A 19993-nucleotide genomic window follows, 5' to 3' on the forward strand; every position below is an offset into this window, starting at 1 on the left:
ATTTTAGATTTCAACTTTTATTTAAGTGGCTGTCATGAATTTTCCACCAGCATGCATCGTTCATAATGCACGGCATGCTGCACCATACTTTTCAGTGACAGCTTATTCCTTTTTCGGATGTTAATTTGTCACATTTTAATAATAATTTAACATCTTTTATAGTTTAAATATGGTATTAAAAAACTGGTTATATCAGTTTATTTTAAGTGATTTTCTTCTTTGTTGCCAATTGCAATGTTGATGATGCAAGCTGCCACACAGTTAAATAACATGATTCATTGTTGAAAATGTGACTAATGCTTTAAAATACTTTTGTTTAATGAGCTTTTGACATTACACATTCTCAAATTTAATGGGAGCGTGTCTTAGTTTTAGACTTGTCGGCTAGTGTAAAAAATATTTTTTCCCCCCCATGTTGTCCACTAACAAATTAGTCACCAGGAGCATCACTAGCACATATTGTTGTATATTGGATTAATAAAGTATGGGTGTAAGGCACCTGGTAACCACAACACTACAGGACATGTAAACACAGCCAATAAACATTCAGAATTCTCAACAGGTGATACGTTTTCTTCCCAAGTATAATTAAGCTCAGAGACAAAATGAATAAAGTTAACTTGTGAAACTGTTATTTGTCTGTTATCACCAGTTGGCAGGTAGCTGTAAGCTCTCTGATGAGGAGAACAGAGGCTAAAAAGAGGTAATTCTCGTTCGCCTTATCTGTAGTTCTTCGGACTCCAGTTCCCCTGGCTTCCCAGGGTGCTGTGTTATCAGACATGTAATGTTCACGTTCTCTGATTTCTGCAAGACTGTGGTTCATTAAACTTCATTCTTCATGTATGACAAAAAAAATTTTTTTTTTCATTTTTAGCTTGTCTCCTGTTAGTTTAGTTTCTCTATTGGTAAACCTCAGCACCGTGATAATCAGTGGGTTCTCAACCACACACTGCAATCCCCAATACATTAGCTCCCTTGCTTGCTTAGCCACTAAAAACGGATCCCAAGACCTCATCTTCAAGATCTGTAGGATGTTGACCATGAAAGTTTGCCTGAGCTTATCACTGAGATGTTCCAACTGCTGATAACCATGTTAAAGATGCTCACTGTCATGACATGACATTTGAGACTTGCATGACCCCTTTTCAAGACAAACTCCTCTATATGTCTTTACTTGATACTACACAAAAAAAAAAAAAAAAAAAAAAAAAAGAACAAAACTGAATTAGAAGAGTCCATTACTAAATTTGGTTGTATATCAGATGGTCCAACCCACAGATTAACTACCTAACATTAAGTGGAAGAGGTTTATTATTCTGAATAACTGCTAACATTAATGTGAGAGAAAAAAAACAAAAGCTAGGAGACAGAGTAGCTACTTCTGTTTAATCTAAAGAGCTTAGAAAGCAAAGCGTCTGGTCTTCTTTAAGTTCAGTTCTTTAAGTTTAAGTTAACTTAAAGAACTTAAAGAAGTCCAGACGCTTTTATTTCCAAGCTCTTTAGACTATGATGACCTGGATGACTGATACCCTTCACAGACATACCTACTCCTGTTTACTGGTTTACTATCACATTCACTCACTAGCTAAAAAAAAAAAAAAAAAAAAAAAAAAAAAAAAACTGAAATAGTGTTTCACTAGGGCTGTTCGATATAACGATTTATATCGGATGACGATATAAAAACATCTATAGTTTCATTTTACGCTATCGTTTGTTTCGTGGTGTCACAAAATAAACTGTTTATGGCAATATTTTTTCGTCGTTTTGATAGTCACTGTAGTGGCTATATTAATTTCTTAAAGTTCTCTCTTTCTCTTATATTTAATATAACCACACTACGGACGGACAAGCGCCTGTTTTTATGTGTTGTCGTTAGCAACAACGACGGTAAAACCATAGCATGTCCGCTTGTTTATTTTCCACATAAAACTCTCAAAATAAAGCTCAAGATCCTGTTTACACTTTTCAAAATAAACTGAATCACGTGAAAGAATATGCAGAGTATTTACGGATGAGAAGTAAAAAAGAGCCGCCAGGTAGGGCTGCTCGATTATGGCAAAAATGATAATCACGATTATTTTCACTGAAATTGAGATCACGATTATTTGAAGATATTTATTTCGTCCGCCAGAGCTTATATTATTTTTTTACATGCTGTAGTGCCATTTGTGAGAGCATTTCAAGTTGCTATACATCAATACAACTGTTATAGCCCATATTTTAAAAATGTGTATGCATTAAGTCCATAGTAACTACATTAATTGCAAAAAAGTGCAATAAACTACAAAAAAATTGAAAATCGTTTTTGTTTTTACATATATTTCTACTTGGAGAAATTTAAGAGGTTTATCCCTCAAAACTTTAAATACAAAAAAAGTTGCAAAAAATAGTTTACAACAACAGGAAATTTATTTTGAGTGTCTTCATAGTTTTATTTTTGGAGATACAGCAATTTTTATATACTGCAGGAAAAACAAAAAAACAATCCTATGATGCAAATTTGCAAAGAATGTGCATGTGCATCAAAATAAACTATTTCCAGCAGTGCAATTCGAGTTCTAAGGCCTACAAGTAAAAAACGACATTTTCCGCAAAAATGACGTCACTTGCGATAGTTCACGTTGACGTCTTTTTCAATGTGGGAAGTGTTAAGAACAGCTGATCGGATCGGATCGGCAAAGCGTGTTTCTGGAATATTATGTTTTTGTTCCTGCAAGCTCTTTTTATGCAATTTTTGCAAAGCTATATGTGGAAGGAAACCGTGACCGAGGACAAGCTGATGGCATAAGATGTAAGTACAACTCCTCTGGTTTCATATGGAAAAAAATTTATTGTGCTAGCTTAGCGTTCAGGTTCTACAGGGATTTAAAAATAGTTACACAAAACGAGCATGCTGCTCTGACCGGCTTTAAAGGTTTAACAATAACAATGTATTGAATAATGACTTTAAAAAATAATATAAAATAGTGTGCAAATACTGATAACAGTGCAAATGTTTGCAATATAAGAAATAAATGAAAAATGTGAACTTTGCAGTGTTGCTCTGTGGTGCAGCTACAACACCATAGCAAAGTTTACACACTGTGTCTACTTGATCCACGTCTGACTCCGCGAAGCCATAATGTTTCCACACCACTTAAGTTTTGGGTTTTTTTACCTCTCTTTTCAACCAACGGCAGTCCACTCCTCTCCAAATAACTTCTGCTTAGCTTTCCGAGCTTCCCTCGGGTCCTCTTAATTGTTGTGACGCGTGTTCGAAATGCAGAGCAGTGCGCTTGATTTGCCACATGGAGCAGCGCGAGAGTAAAGCATGAGGGAGGGGCTAATAATCGGCTCAGTCATTTTTAATGATCATTGAAAGCCCAGATCGTAATCGTGATTAAAATTCGATTAATTGAGCAGCCCTACTGCCAGGTGCTAAAAAAAATAACCCTTAGACTCAAACGTTAGAACAGGCTTTTCCCCGCAGCACGCCGTGTAATAAATGCTCACAAAGAAAACGGCGGCTGTTACAACTTAGGTCTAAAAAATGTATAGTTTAATGCATCGGTTAAAAAAAACTCGACTCCAGGTACACGACGCCCAGCTGGAAACACTTCCCGCAAGTCGAGCTGCCCGAGATTCACAGAAAATGTTAAATTTTTGTGATTTATATCATTATCGGGACGATAGATGTTTTATATCAGGATATGAGATTTTGGTCATATCGCACAACCCTAGTATTCGCTTCGTAACCATCATTAGGTAAATTAACATAAACATTACTGTACAAACAATAACTCAAACAATGCAACGCAATAACTTTACTCTTAAAAACTAACCCTTTCAGAGTTGACATCACTGCTCCAGGGTGCCAGTGTTTTAAATGCTTGTGCACTGCAGTAGCGCCATTGAAGGAAAATGCCACTTTGCACAGTCTGCATTCAACTTTGTGAAAATGCTTTCACTTTTTTTTTTCTTTTTTTTTTTTTTTAAATCTCCCTTTCCATTTTCTTCTGTCATCCTGTTTTACGATTCAACATTCTTCAGCACTCCATACCGGGTGCGGTCTTTGCAGACGATAAACAGCAATACTCCCCCCATAGCTTCCATTAGTCTACTGCAGTAACAAATGACGCGTCAACAATAATATTTGCGTCATTGATTATGGCGATGAATCATTGCAGCCCTAGTAAGCAGCCCATCTGGCTCACTCCTTGGCCCATGCTGCTGATGTTTCAAAGAGACGGGAACTTTGTATGCACTGGGGTTTTATAAAAAGGTGAGGCAGGTGAGGCAGGTGTGCCCCCCGACCCAATAAGGCAATGAGTGCAAAACACTGACTTGGTGCTGAGGCAGAGTGTCAAGAAGAAAAACTGCTTTTACAGATCATCTCTATTTGGTCAGTGTCTTCAAACTAGCATACATTTTTTTCCTCCACAAACATTTGTCAGAACAACATGTAGGCCCATCACAGTCATGGTGATGCACAGAGCAGTCTGAGATTAGCTATAATCTCTAGGTGAAGACTGGGGAGAGTCAAGGAGGACTGACATGGTAATCCTGACTAAGCCCCCCGTACATAAGATGGGTATGACACGAGTTGGGAGGATTCATATCTGTGTATGACATGAGGGCCCGGTGGTGCCAGTGTTCGGCAGCCTCGCCTCTGTCAGTGCGCCCCAGGGCAGCTGTGGCTACAACGTAGCTTGCCATTGCCAGTGTGTGTGAATGGGTGAATGACTGAATGTAGTATAAAGCGCTTTGGGGTCCTTAGCGACTGAGTAAAGCGCTATACAAATGCAGGCCATTATCCATAGATCATGTTTACCATTGTATGACTAAGGCTACATTCACACTGCAGGTAAAAGCGCATCAAATCCGACTTTTTTGACCCTATGCGACCCATATCTGATCATGGTATGACAGTTTAAACAGCACAAATCCGATATTTTCAAATCCGACCTAGGCCACTTTGGTATGTAGTACTGAATCCGATACATATCTGATGTTTTACAAAGCGACTGCTGTTTGAATGGTCAAGTCGTATTAAATCCGTCTTTTACGTCAATGACACAAGACAGATGCCAATTATCAGCGCCGGAGATGACAAACGAGAAATCATTGTGGCCATTGTTAAAGCACGGGCTCTTTTTTATTTTTCCCCTCAGTGTCCTTCTTACACTAATTAATTTGTCAAAATTCGGTCAGTTACTACTGTGCAGAAATTGATAGACTGCTGCAACAACACCTACTAGCTCTGTAGCCACCATTTTTACTTCCGTAAACAGAGCGCATTATGTGTGACGTCTTCTTTTGCGCATGCGGGCCGCTTTGAGGGCCGTGAACCATTCACACTAGAGTGCGTTTGCGGTCACATTTTATTTGTAGTGTGAACAACCGGGCGGGGGGGGGAGCGTATTTGATAAAAATATCGGAATTGAGCATTAACCTCCTAGGACCTGGCGTCCACATATGTGGACATCACATTTTGGGTTATTTACAAGATATTACACTGCTGCTGTTCCATCAAAATTTTAAACGAGTATCCTCATATGTGGCTCTTATTTTTCTTAAAAACCCAAAAAATAAAAAAAATCTGGTAATTCTTTGTTTTTACATTCATCGGGCCCCAGTGTGGCCAAATATCAAAGGGAAATTAAAAATGCATGCCGTGGACAAGTTCGGGTCTTAGGAGGTTAAGACCTGCAGTGCGAACATAGCCTAACAGACAACAGTACTGTGATCAGGCAAACACATTTCTTCTTATATTTCAAGAGGATCGTCTTTATTTTCATCAGGATCACTAGAACAACAACTGTCCTAGTGAGATCTGAGTTTTCAACCCCAATATCCTCAGCTCAACAAACTCAAAAAGCATCCTACTATAGTACAAAGGGGAAAAAAAATAAAAATCCTAAGAGACATACTGCCAATAAATTTGTCTAGTGAGAAGCAGTAGTAGTAGTTCACAATGTGTCACAAATGCCAGAAAAGACCATCTAGTGACACCTAAAAATTCTGGCAAGCTATTCAACAATCCAACAGGCAATTCAGAAGAAGTATAGTGGCAGCTTAAGAAGCTAGATCTTTCCCAGTCCCAATCCTAACCCTATCATACAACTAGAACAATAAGCTTTTGACTGACTGATAATAATACAACTACAGCCAGAAATATTTTAAGATTTAAAATCAATTAAACATTAATATAGTAACAAGTTTTTAAAAGCTTATTAAAAGAGAGAAAGTAAGGAAAAGGCTCTAATTCACACCATCAGAAAGCCAAGAGCAACATGTGTCAAGCTTTAAAAAGGCATTATGAGAAGTGGTAGCATCTAAGAACTCTACAGTATGCTATTTTCACACTTCTGTCTTTCACTAACACTAGAGGAAACAGCTAATTAGACACGCCACATATACAAAGTGCAAAACAAAATGTGTCAGGAACTTCATCATTAAAAAATGAATAGAAAATTTATTGTATTACTATAACACCTTTTTAAAGTAGTTATTAGCTGAAAATCTATTTAAGATTTTGTTAAAGGTTAGGGACTGCCACTTCCTATGTATGTGGCACATTTTGGGGTAGTCTTCAGTCAAAACACCATAACAAATTCAACTGGATTATATTTTGTAGAGACCAGAATATTAAAAATGTCTGGACCTTGAAACTCAACAGTAGAAAAGCATCCCAATTTTCTCAGGACATACAGTTACTCGTCCATCTCAAACCTGTAAAACATGTCAATTTGGTTCCATAGATAAATCCCTTTCCTGCATTTTTTTTTTTTTTAAATCAGTAGAGCCTTTGAGAGAGACCATTAACATATGTGCTAACCCACTGGTAGCTACTGGCACAATTGATGGAAAGGGAGGAAAGAGAGAGATAAGGTTAAGTTATAATGGGGACGAATAAGGAAGCATCCTGTTCGCTATTTTGCACAACTTCCTGCCACAGCCCTTAGAATTTGAGAAATAATACAGCAGGGTGGAAACACTGACATTTCCGTGGCGTGTATATGACTGAGCATGCATGCAAAAATAATCAAATTTAAAAAAAAAAAAAAAAAAAAAAAAAAAATAGGAGAAGTAAGAAGTAACAACTGACAAAATAAGCATGAACACCAACTGTGATGAGGCTATTTAAGTAGCTTGCAACAGTGGAGCCTGTTTAATAAGTTTCAACTAAACAGCCTTCAAGTTGCAGTGGATTAAAGTGTTGGAAATATTCAACAGATGTAAGCAGCATGTGCACATCGGCATTTGGTGAAGTGATATAAGTGAGGAAAAATGAGCATGACAAAGAATGACACAGAAACAGAATGCTCAGTTTGTCCTACTGGCTCTTTCGATCATACTACAAAACACAAGCAACCAGCAGACACACCTCTAAGCTACTGCAGACCGGAAGGCGTGTTCCTGTACAGACAATGCACACTACTGACACCCAAAAATGAAACCTACTCCATCTGACAAGATCAAGATGGAGTTGTGATGACAGTTTCTGTTTCTTGTGACTGACAGTTGACCGTTCTTCATTTCCCCCCACTCTCTCTTATGATTAACAACTAGTACATCTATATGGAATACAAAAGAATACTTGATGACAACCACCATTCTCTCCTTGCAGTTTTGTGGCCAATAAACAAATAAAATAAAATTTAAAAAGAAATGTTAGCTTACATGTCAAAAACTTCTTACTGATGATGCTTACTAAGCAAACACCGCGTGAAAATGCAAAAGTAAACAATTAAACAGGAGTAGCTACATTGTCCCCTTATTTTTATTTTTAGTCGATTACCAAAATAATCTTTAGTTGCAGTATGAGTGGCCAATATAGATCAAGTCTCCCACTACATGTTGTTTTAAAGCTGCATCTTAAGATTACTGTCATTATGTATTCATTGTCTGAAGTGATTGTAACTCTTAAATCATAAAAATAAGACAAAGCCACACAAAGCCACAGAAACTTTGAAAATAAGATAAAGTAATCTAATGTTCATGTGTCTTCAGAGGAGCAACACAAACACTTTGATAATAAGACATTTGTGTAATATAACATATATCTTGGCAGTTGGTTTAATTTTTTTTCCAGCTCATGTAATTTTTATATTATTTTGTTTGAAAAATGCAAACAGAAAACTGAGATAAACATGCATTCATTCTGACAGCAACTATTACAGGGCATACGCGACAGACACTTCATGCTGAACCAAACTCATTCGGTCATGCATCCGTAACACTTCTACTTTGCAGTTTTATGTTAACATGCTCTAATTATGTCCTATATTTTCTAAGGCAAAAGACATGTTAACAGGAAAAGTCTCTTTTGCAAAAGTAACCTTTAATCAAAAAAGTCTAACAAAGATAGTGGAAGACTGAGACTTATAAAAATAAATAAAAAAAAATAAAAAAATAAAAAAATACACACACCCAACAACCCAGATGAGATTACGTTCTAAGTATTTGTATTTCAGTGGTGTACCTGCTTTGCATTCCAGTGTGTGCGTTTCAAAGAATTTTTATTACACAACTCAGCTCTCACATCCAGTCGGAACAGGCTTCAGAGAAAGCAGCTGCTTTCTGATCTGTGCAGTGCAACAGCAACAGAGCAAAAAGGGACTACAGTATATATGCTCACCCCTTTAGAATCAGTCTAGTGATGTGGCTAATGTGGATGTTAGATAAAAGGTACATTCGGCTGCTCCCTTATTTCCACGGGTTTTGCTCCAGAGGATGGACCAGCACGTTTTATTTGGCAAAGACTTCATGTCGGATGCAGCCTTCCCAATTATCCAGACTTGGAACACCAGGAGTACACCATCTTATGACCACCTGTGGCTAGGTTTGTGGTTATTGGATAACTGCTAATAGATAAGCAGCTATGATAATTGTTTAATATTATTAGTTTTAAAGTGTTGTTCAGAGTTGTGAACATCAACTACTGCTAGTGAAGAGAGAGGTTGTGTACTTGCCTGGCTGCAACAGTGCTGTGTGCAGTTGTGTGTGCAGTTGTGTGTGCATTCGAGGCAGGGAAGACAGCACTGCTTGTATTGATAGAGTAATTTTTAGTATTGATTAGTACCTTAGAATGTTTTTTTCTGACAACCCTAGTCTGGCATGTCCAGACTAGGCATTCCCTGCCTCGAATGCACACACAACTGCACACAGCACTGTTGCAGCCAGGCAAGCACACAACCTCTCTCTTCACTAGCAGTAGTTGATGTTCACAACTCTGAACAACACTTTAAAACTAATAATATTAAACAATTATCATAGCTGCTTATGTATTAGCAGTTATCCAATAACCACAAACCCAGACATACAATTCAATATTTATTCTTAGTATTGTGCAAATAATCTGTCAAGTTTTGGTTGTACAAGATTTATTCTTTATCAGCGTCGAGTGGATATCTGTTAGTTAACAGGAATTTCACTCTCTTGTAGTTGATCCAGAGTTGTATAGATTCTACCTCATTCACTGTTTTGTGTGGCTTAAACCAGTTAACAAGCTTCCTATAGCCAGGCTGATGTCAACAAAACAGTGTAAACAGCAGGCAGACTTTCAGTTTCTCACCTGTCTGTGGTCAACTTGAGCTTCTTAAGCATAAAAAACTATGCATTTTGACAGAAGGTACAGTGTCATTGCTGTTCCTCAGTTGTAGGCCTAAAAACAAAGATTCTGCATTTGTCCAAATCATCAGAGAAAGTGCTAACAATTTCGTTTGTATTTGGTATATACACGCTTGCTCTAGAAGAAACTATCCTTTCTGTATTCTTCTTCTTTGTTAACTAACTTAATATTATACTTTTCACTGGGTTAATTGTTCCAATAAATACTAGGAGTGAGGTGAAAAAATGGCTAGAACATAGTATCGCACTATTTTGTCTGGTGATATTGTATCAATACAGGGACACCAAATATCTGTATTTTAGCAAATAAATGAAAGTACTTGGGAATACTACAAACAAGATGGCTCATCGCTGCTGATAGGAGGTAAACTTTCTGCAAGCAGTTGCAGTCTGACTGTCTGCGATCACTCTGAGATTGTCCAAGGTTTGCAAATAATTGCTGTCTAATTTATGAATGTATACAGATTACCTATTCCTATCACAAGTCACAAGAGTGAGGGGACTTGAATTAACTGGCTTCCAGATGTGAATTTATCAGCAACAGATATGTTATTTTCAATCATTCAAATACAATTAACTGCTGTATTATCAGAAACCTATTGCATCTGATGACCAAGTAAATACATTCAAAAGCATACTGATTATCACACTAATAGGAAACTGACTGTCTCATGGCAACATTTATATCAAGTTTTAGTGATAGTGTTAGTATGCTTGACAATCTCATTCTGCACTTAAAAATTTTTTTTTATCTTATTGGATAAAACAGATATCGACAACTTTGAGGACTTAATTTGCAGTTGAAACAGGCGATAAATTGCACCATATTATTCCAAAACTAAGCATGTCACAAAAAATTGTTTAGTGTTTAAAAATCACAAAAATATCATAATGTGATTGAAGTATTTCTATATTGTATCGTGAGGTGTCTGTCTGGGTGAGCCGAGTTGTGTTGAGTTGATCAGACCACATAAAGAGGAGCTGCAGAGATTTTCTGCTCCTAGTTTTTCAGCACCCATTTACCTTGCAACTGTGTTTGTAGAATCAACTGACTCATTTAAGCTTCACACCACCTGTAACTTATTATCGCTGACTGCACACCCAGTGCACATTTTCTGCCCTACTTAATCTCCTTATCTATATATTCACCTTTCTGGCTTCTTCCTTTTGGTTTTTGTCACTCCTCCCTTCATTCCTTCTCAGTTTGTGTGTGTCTCTCTCTCTCTCTCTCTCTCTCCCCCTCCTTCTGCCTCCCCCAGTCTCCACTCACTGATGGCTCACTTGCTTTCCCTCCTCAGCCTTACTCTGTAAAATACTGCTGTTCACGCTGAGCCAAGAGGCCCCTGCCACTACCAGTCCATTAACCACTCCAGTTTCATGCTGGCACTCAGTCATCCTATTCTTCATCTCACAGTAGGCTCTTCTTCCCCCGAGATGCATGGAACAGGAACCCATGTGTCTGGGTTTACCTATAGCCCTTTTAACCCTTTAGAGCCGGTCAGAGCAGGCACGCTCTGTTTTGCGTAACTATTTTTAAATCCCGGTAGCACTGCAACCACGTAAGCTAGCGCAATAATTTTTTTTACATATGAAACCGGAGGAGTTGTACTTACATCTTATGCCATCAGCTTGTCCTAGGTCACAGTTTCCTTCCACATATAGCTTTGCAAAAACTGCATAAAAAGCACTTGCAGCAACAAAAACATAATATTCCAGAAACGCGCTTCGCCGATCCGATCAGCTGTTCATAACACTTCCTACGTCCATCAGCGTGAACTGTCGCATGTCCGCCATTACCTGCCCGAAACCGGAAGTGATATCATTTTGCGGAAATGTAGTTTTTTTACGATCGGGGCCTTATGAGCCTATACTTGTGTTTTTAAAAGTTATGAGTTTATGACTTTCTGTGTCGTTTCTGGGATGCTTAAGACTCATATTGCACTGCTGGAAATAGTTTATTTTGATGCATATGCTGCTTTTTTGCAAATTTGCACTATAATATTTATTTTCGTTTTTCCTGCAGTGTATAGAAATTGGTGTATTTCAAAAATAAAACTATGAAGACACTTAAAATAAATTTCCTGTGGTGGGAAACTAGTTTGTGCAACTTTTTTGTATTTACAGTTTTGAGGGATAAGCCTCTTAAATTTCTCTAACTAGAAATATATGTTAAAAAAACAAAAACGATTTTCAATTTTTTTGTAGTGTATTGCACTTTTTTGCAATTTATGTAATTACTATGCACCTAATGCAGACATATTATTAAAGTTTATTATTAAAATACAATGGTTGTATTGATGTATAGCAAGTTGAAATGCTCCCAAAAATGGCACTACAGCATGTAAAAATATAAAGTAAGCTCTGGCGGACTTGGTTCTATGGTAGGTCTTAAAGGGTTAAGACATAGGACAAGCAACACTGATGGCTTAATTTATTCATTAAAGTGGGAGAATCATTTAGAGCCCAAGGTCAGTGATGAGAGCACTTCGTATTACACACAATTATTTGCTATAAGTATGATTTTAGACAATAGGAACATGGGGAAACATGCATGAGGTCAAACATATCCTACAATGTGCTGAATAAATGTGAGCATGTTCCAATCAACTGTTTTTCCCCCCCGACATGTTATTGCTGTTAAGGGCAGCTTCCATAAAAGAAAGGTTTTAGTAAACCAAATTACTTACAAGGAGACGTTCACATGGAAATGGTAAATGGACTGATTCTTACATAGCGCTTTTCTATTCTCCCGGAGTACTCAAAGCGCTGTATACAACATGCCACATTCACCCAATCACACCCATTGTCTATACAACTTTCTCTATACGTAGTGCTTTCTAACTACATTCAGACACATTCATACTCCGATGGATGCATCGGAGAGCAACTTGCGGTTAGTATCCAAGGATACTTGACTCCATGCAGACTGGAGGAGCCAGGGATCAAACCACCAACCTTCCGATCAGTAGGTGACCTGCTCTACCTCCTGAGCTACAGCCACACATGTAATCGTGTGCATGCCAGCTTATCAGCTGCAGACAGTTGACACTGTTTTCTGGTGAATAGGATAATGCAAATATAGAATCAACCTATTAAGATTGCGGTCATGACTTTTGCATTGAATTGACCATGATATTCATTCAGACCTGAATCCATCACATTTAAATGCAGAGAGATGAATATAAAAAAACAAACAAAAAAAAAAAACCTACATGTCTGAAAGAAAGTGTGGGCAAAGCAGACCCACTGTAAACCAAAGCAGTCTTAACTACTGTACTTGACACTGAGCCAGACTTTGTGTGAGACTAAAGAGTCATGACCTGACTTGCTTAATTTGTGCAGTTATGGTAAATTACACATTTGCTGAGGTGGTTTCCCCAGGAAGTTGGTGCACTGGTGCACAAAGGCACCAGCAGACATGAGATGTTATGCTTAAAAGAAAGATCCACTTATCTTTGCTATTAATCAGACTTTTAATAATTAAAAAAAAAAAAACACAACAACAACAACATAATAACTTGCATTCAACTCTTCAAACCCATGTCCAGTGTGGCAAACAACTACCTTGTTGTTCTATTCTATTGTTCTATTCTTTTCTATTGCTAGAATAGAAGAGAATAGTCCTTTATTGTTATAGTGGTTGAGTGTATTGCAGTTGTCCTCAGAATAGGAAACAAGTGTGCTAATATAGTTAAAGGGACAGAATAATCAGTAAGAGGCTATAGATTTTTGTAATAAGAGACTAAGGGCATTATTGCTATACATTTCTCCTCATAAGTGAAACGTTTAATGACTACTAATATCTAAAGCTTAAACAAAATTTATAAATATTTACATGACAAGTAAATCAGCTGGCCAATTGAGGTTGGAAAACTCCAACTTCCTCAACTCAAGAGAGAAATACAAGCCAACTAGCCAAATTCTTAGATACACCTGCTCATTAACACAGATGTCTAATCGCGTGGAAATGACTCAATTCATTAAAGCAAGAAAGGTGTTTTAATAACTTTGAACATGGCATGGTTGATTGTAGCAGATGGACTGGTCTAAGGATTTTGGAAACTGCTGATCTACTGAGGTGGTTATGTGGGATTATCCCACATAACCACCTCAAGGGTTTACAGAGAATCATCAGAAAAAGTGAAAGTGTCCAGTGACAGGCCGTAGATGAAAAGGCCTTGTTTATGCCAGAGTTTAGGGAAAAATAGTAAAACTGCTTTGAACTGATAGGAAGGTAATTCAAATAACTACATGATACAACCAAGGTATGCAGAAGAGCATCTCTGAACACATCTCTGTCCGACTGAAGCAGATAAACTACAGCAGCAGAAGACCACAGCTGATGTCAATCCTGTCAGCTAAGAGTAGGAAACTGAGCTACCAATCATATGAGCTTATCTAAATTGGATAATAAAATACTTGAACAAAGCTATCTGATTTGAAAGAAAGGGTCTTGAGACTTGTAGCTAACAAACCTGCAGGAAGGTATGATAGCATCATGCCAATAAGGACAAAAATATCTAAGCACCTTGATCTAAGGAGCTTGGAAAGAAAAGCGTCTGGAAAAGGTGGAGAGTCCCAGATTTTAAACCCATTTAAACCCAGTGGGGGGGATACTCCCACTGGGTTTAAATCTGGGACTCTCCACCTTTTGACCCTAGAACTGAAGAAGCTTCTCGGCTGAGAGGTGAAACATCTTCAAGCAACTTAAAGAAGTCCAGACGCTTTTCTTACCAAGCTCCTTAGATTACGATGACCTGGATGACTGAGAACCTTCACAGACATTTTCCAGCACCTTGTTAAAGCTATACCGTAAAGACTTAAGGCAATTCCGAAGGCAAAAGAGGCCCACACCACTTTAAATGAGGTAGACATAATAATTGGATGTGAATGTACATTTTGGTAGTATAGTACGTTTTTGTTTTAAATTCAACAAGTCTGTCTTTTTTCACTTTCAGGAAAAATATAAAATCTACATCTCTTTTATGCTATAAATTACTAAAGAAACCTAATAAAACATTACATAGTTTGCAATGATGATTAAAGTCACAATAGGAAGCAATCATTTAAATTATAGCATAAGACATCCTCTCACATAGTTTCAAATTTCAGAAACTTGAAACACTATTATTCTGTCTTAACACTTTACACACTGCAACATCAAACTAGCTAAAATGATCCTACAAAATGCCAACATCGAGTTATCTACAAACAATTTATGAAGAAAAAAAAATAAAAAAAATCAGAGAGCTATCTCTGGAGCCCCAGAAAAAAATGCAAGTTACTGCCAAACTCAATGGCCAGAGCTAGACTCTGATCTAGAATTCACCTTGTATTCCAAACAGCTGTCCAAAGGCAGTGATCCCTGGCTAATCCTCACCGTACCTTCCTGCTGGGTTGAGTAAGCATGTTTATGTCAACAGCAAGGATGCTGCTCTTTTCTGTCTCTCTGGGCCTGAAGAACAGAGATAGCTCTTTAGGGAGCACAGCTAAAATGATCTGCTTTATAAACAAAACACCTTGGATAAGTTCACTGTAGGCACACTGACTCATATTTTTAACACTAATGATAAACCTAACTGCAGGCTACATATGGCTAACACAGTCTGTGTGAAGTGAAATCCACTGAAACACACGCACGTTTCAGCTTACAGACATGCCTACACAAGCCTTATATCACTACAGTATGCATCTGTGGGCCAAGCCATAGTAAACATTACACAAGTTGAGCTCTAGGTTAGTAAACATCTAAATAATAAAATTATTGTGATGAGTACAATAGAAAGATCTCTATTTTGAAGATATGAAAAAAATAACCATCTGTTACTACTTTAGTATACTTGAATAGATGTGAAATATAGCTGAAGCTATTCCAATAACATACTGCATGAAAAATAAATAAATGAATAAATAAATAAATAAATATCTAATGCCTCATTTATGGTCACTGCTCTGGTTATTGTGGATGCCTGTGACATCACCACGGCCCCATAACCATTCATATTGACACCCGAAGCATGATAGACACGGTGCAGTCTCCTGAAATCTCAGAAGAAAACCTTTGCATTACTACTGAGCCAAATGATACTACTACTACTAGTTGTTATTGTCATTATCAGTATTATTATTATCATATGATAATGATGTTGTTTTCAAAGTTTCTCCCTCTCTGTAATCTGCACGGTCCTGCAATAATATATCACTGACTTGATAGTAAAGGCATAACTTCTTTTACAATTTTGTCTCCAAACCAGTTGCACTGGGTTACAAAAAGATCAAGAGGCACACATCAAGTGGAAATGACAACAAAGTGTGGTGGGTGTCTGTTGTTGTGATGTCACTTGACAGGCGCTGTTGTTTGTAAAGTTCATATAGACTCTTCCAAAAACCATGACACTGTCTAGCAAACTATATCATGATTAAACTGAGAGATCGCGTCCCAGAAGACACACAAAAAAAAATATTCACAAACAGATAAGTATTTATAAGAATACCAAAAAACAAGCTCGAAGGACAGGCCATGGTCAAGATGACCTGCTGAAGTTCAACCCAAACGTCACAATGGGAAAGGAGAGTGATTTTTAATGACTTTGCAACTGGCATGGTTGAAACTGCTGATCTACTGAGATTACCACACACAACCATCTCAAGTATTTAGGGAAAATGGTTAAAAAAAGAAAAAAAGAAAAAAAAGAAATCTATCAAGTGAGTGTCCATTCTCTGGGTGAAAATGCATTCTTGATGCCAAAGGAAAATGGCCAGCCGATTCAACCTGATAGGAATACATGGGAAATCAAACCTTGAAGCAAATTGCTACAGCAGCAGAATAACACACCATGGTTCCACTCCTGCAACTGTCAGCTAAGAATAGGAGACTAAGGCTACAATTCACATGGGCTCACAAAAATTGGACAACAGATTGAAAAACAGTTTCCTAGTCAGAGGAACCTGAACTTCAGCAGGTTGCCAGAAAGGTACTAGCAAGGTGTACCTAACAAAGTGGCCAGAAAGGATCTATTATTTTACTTAAACAAATGCAGCTGACTATTTTGTAGGTCAGATTTTAATTTTCAAAGTCCAAATACCAGTAAAACAAGCCAGCATTCCTAAACAGAGTTGAAAGGTTTGGTGGCATTCCTAGTCATAAGTCTAACGTACTCCATCATGTATCACTGGTATGTCTAAAATGAGAAGAAACCGGAACATGATGAAGTCATAGACAAGTCAAAGCGAATGATGGAAGAGTTGAGAAAGCTGATGTCACACTGTAGATCAGGTAGACCAAAAAATTCTAAACTCTCACAGCGGTGTAATCAAATTCTCTGCCTCTCCAAAAAAGGGTTCCTATTTCACAAACAGAAGTGCATTGTAGTCAAGGACATAAATTATTCTAGGCATGCAGAAGCTAACTTACACTTTCAGGCATACTCAGTAAAAAATAGACTCAGTTATGTACTGTTATCTCAGGTGATTGCACAATTGGTTTCTGTCTGTGACTCATATTTACTTTAGGTAGGCCTAGCCTACCTAACCCTGTGTATAGATGAACACTGCTATAATACTAGGTGTTAATGACCACAACAGTTTTCTTAATTTGATTTGTCTTTCAAACAGAAACATATTTTTCCCAAAGCTGCATAGGCACAAAACCAAACATTTGCTCTATATTATATTCAGCTTGTCACTACACCACCTATTTGAGCATGCAACTTTGCAAGGAAATGTAAAACACCCTAATACGCTGGTCTTTGTCACAAAAAACTGGGCCTCAAAGTTCAAATGCTTGCCGTTTGTACCTCTGGGCACATATCCAACTGGTTCCACAACCCCCCCCACACACACACACACACACGCGCGCGCGCGCGCGCGCCTTAAAGAAAAGACGGGGGGGGGAAGAACACCTGCTCTATGAAACATTTTCCTTTCACCTGGCTCTAAAGCACCAAATATTTAATTACGTGGGCTCTAATATGGACTGAAAACTCTTTGAAACTAACCGTTTACTTGGTCTCTGCATTCTCTATGGTTACCGTTTTTCACCTTATCGGGTTTCACCTGTTGCTAGACATGACCAAGTGTTCTATTACAAAACAGTTTGCTGATGACAGACATCACTACTGGTAACTCTGGCAGGCACGCACGCACCACGCTGAATCATACATGCTGACAAAGCCAAATAGAAACCACCTAAAGTAATTTAGATTAAGTCACCTTGGGAAGATTTTAGCCCCACCTTATCACAGAAAGTTATTTCATTCGCTTATACAGTTCTATTTAAATACTTTTGCTTTACATAGCAACTCCATATATAAAACCCACTGCAGAAGAAAACACTAATTATTAACTGCACATGTGCAAATGAAAGGTTTGGTGCTTGAGCTGCCGGGAGCTCGTCGGGATTGCAAAATATAAGGTTTATGGGAGAGTTTATGTCTTCGGAGTTAAAGTGCCAGTTACTTCCTCATATGCTGACTTTCTAGTACTTTGACCTCAGTCGTGAATCCTATTGAGCACCATTTCAAGCTGCACTGACAGCTGGTGAGAAGCCAGCTCCAAGGGGCGAAAGTAATTACAGGTACGGTGTCAGCTCGCCGCTTTGTAGCTTTACTTAAAACTTTAGAGGAAGACAATCAGTGGTTTACTGCAGCAGTTTGGTGCCCACCCCCACTGATGGTTACATGATAAAGGTGCAGGAAGTTGAACCAGTGGGATACTCACAAATTTCTTTTTTCCATCTCCATCATCGTAGCTCTTCTTTGATTTCTTGTCCTTCTTGGGACCAGCAGCTGAGGCAGAACTCCCCGTCTGGTGATCCATATTTCTACCTTTTAATCCGTTTCCTTGAATTGGATGTCAAAATAAACTAGTGGAACAGTAATCCTTTTTTTAGATTTTAAACGTCAATGGAAAATGCCAACTCCTAATTCCCAGGGGCCTAGGCTAGTGCCCAGGCTAACTAGCTACAATTAGCGCAGTGCTGCTAATAATTTGGTAGAAAGCCAACAGACAAAACGAGCCCCTGTTTAAGCCGCCTCTCGGTATCACTGGAGGAGGGAAATTCAAAGCACAGCCCAACACAACTCCTCGAGACGAAAAGTACGAAAACAACCTGTTGCGTTAATAAAATACAAAGTGAGGACGCCACTCTATTATTTCCCACATGCAACACAAGTCCAAGTTTTTAGAAACGTGGATTTTAGGTCCTGAATGTATGCGGTACTATCTGAGCTAACCTTAGCTTCAGCTAGGCTAGCTTGTAACAGTTAGGTAAAGGAAAACACAAAACAAAAAAACTCTTTCCGCTATCCACGAGTTGTTTCGACGACCACAGCGCGAGCGCTAAATTGGTGTTATCAATGACCTAGGTCGACGGCGTGTCCTCAATTTGTTTCCATGGCTGTTAGAAGTTAGTAACTTTTTAACCCCTGGTTGACAGAGGGGAAGCAAGTACGTCTTTAGCAATAAAGGCGTCTTCCTGTTCTTCTGACAGTCCGCTCTGCAGTAGTTGGAGGGGGGAGGAGCCTGTGTTCTGCCGCTTCACCTGAGAGGATTTATCTGACAGCTCTAACTCCACCGCATGCAGCTGATCGGCTAGACAGTTTCCAGGCATGCCGTGCAAGTTGAGACAAATAACCGGTGAAATATTTACATGACAAAGACGGGAGAAACAGACACAGCTGTGTTTGTGTCATAAATGGAACCTTACTTTTATCTAATTACTTTAATTAGCTTTTTTATGTATACTGTAGAATGCAAGAAAGTTCAGGCTTTTCTATACAGTGTTGTGCGAAAGTCTTTAGCCAACCGTCAGTTCTTAATGTTTTGCTAGGAAAATGGAAAATATGTGCAGAAATCTATTAAAATATGTGCAAATGTAGATGGAAGTACAGTATATAAGGCAACACGATCATGTGTACAATTCTAACAAGCTTGACAATCAATGCTTAGTATGACCACCTTTATATTTCAACACAGCTTTAACTTTTATACAGTTATTTTCTTTATGTAATTTCTTTAAAATTAAATTTAGTCTCTGTCCAGGCTTGTTAAAGGATGCTATCCAAAGCTTGTGTTTGGATTGGCTGCCTTTTGTTCAATTGTCTGTCAAGATGATCCCACACTGCTTCAACAATGTTAAAGTAATGAAGCAATCACACAATCAAGCATTTAAAATTACAAATGTTTTGACAAAATTTTCCAATACCACTGGCAGAAATGCATCCCCCAACCATGACAGCCTTCACTGACTTTTACACTTGGATGTGGACACTCACTCTTCCACTTCTACATTTGACATTCCTCAGCCTTTTATGTGTGTTTTCTTACTTAAAAATGATACCTTTCCACTGAGATCATTTTGATGACTTCTTTTTTTGCAACT

At 38.1% G+C, this 19993-nt stretch overlaps 1 protein-coding gene across 2 annotated transcripts in view; it reads right to left on the minus strand.

Annotated features, from left to right (window-relative positions):
- The window catches only part of LOC146582329 (protein diaphanous homolog 1-like), a 48636-nt gene extending 29473 nt beyond the window's left edge, over positions 1–19163 (minus strand). For both annotated transcript variants that reach the window (XM_085295180.1, XM_085295172.1), the window contains exon 1: positions 18331–19163. In XM_085295180.1, the coding sequence (XP_085151306.1) occupies positions 18331–18429 (99 nt within the window). In that variant the 5' untranslated portion in view covers positions 18430–19163. The remainder of the gene's footprint in view (positions 1–18330) is intronic.
- Positions 19164–19993: the final 830 nt, after the last annotated feature.

The sequence above is a fragment of the Mchenga conophoros genome, linkage group LG2, assembly GCF_057382185.1.
Source record: "Mchenga conophoros isolate Kocher_MC1m ecotype Shallow Benthic linkage group LG2, M_conophoros_male_GT1.1, whole genome shotgun sequence".
Taxonomy (NCBI): Eukaryota; Metazoa; Chordata; class Actinopteri; order Cichliformes; family Cichlidae; genus Mchenga; species Mchenga conophoros.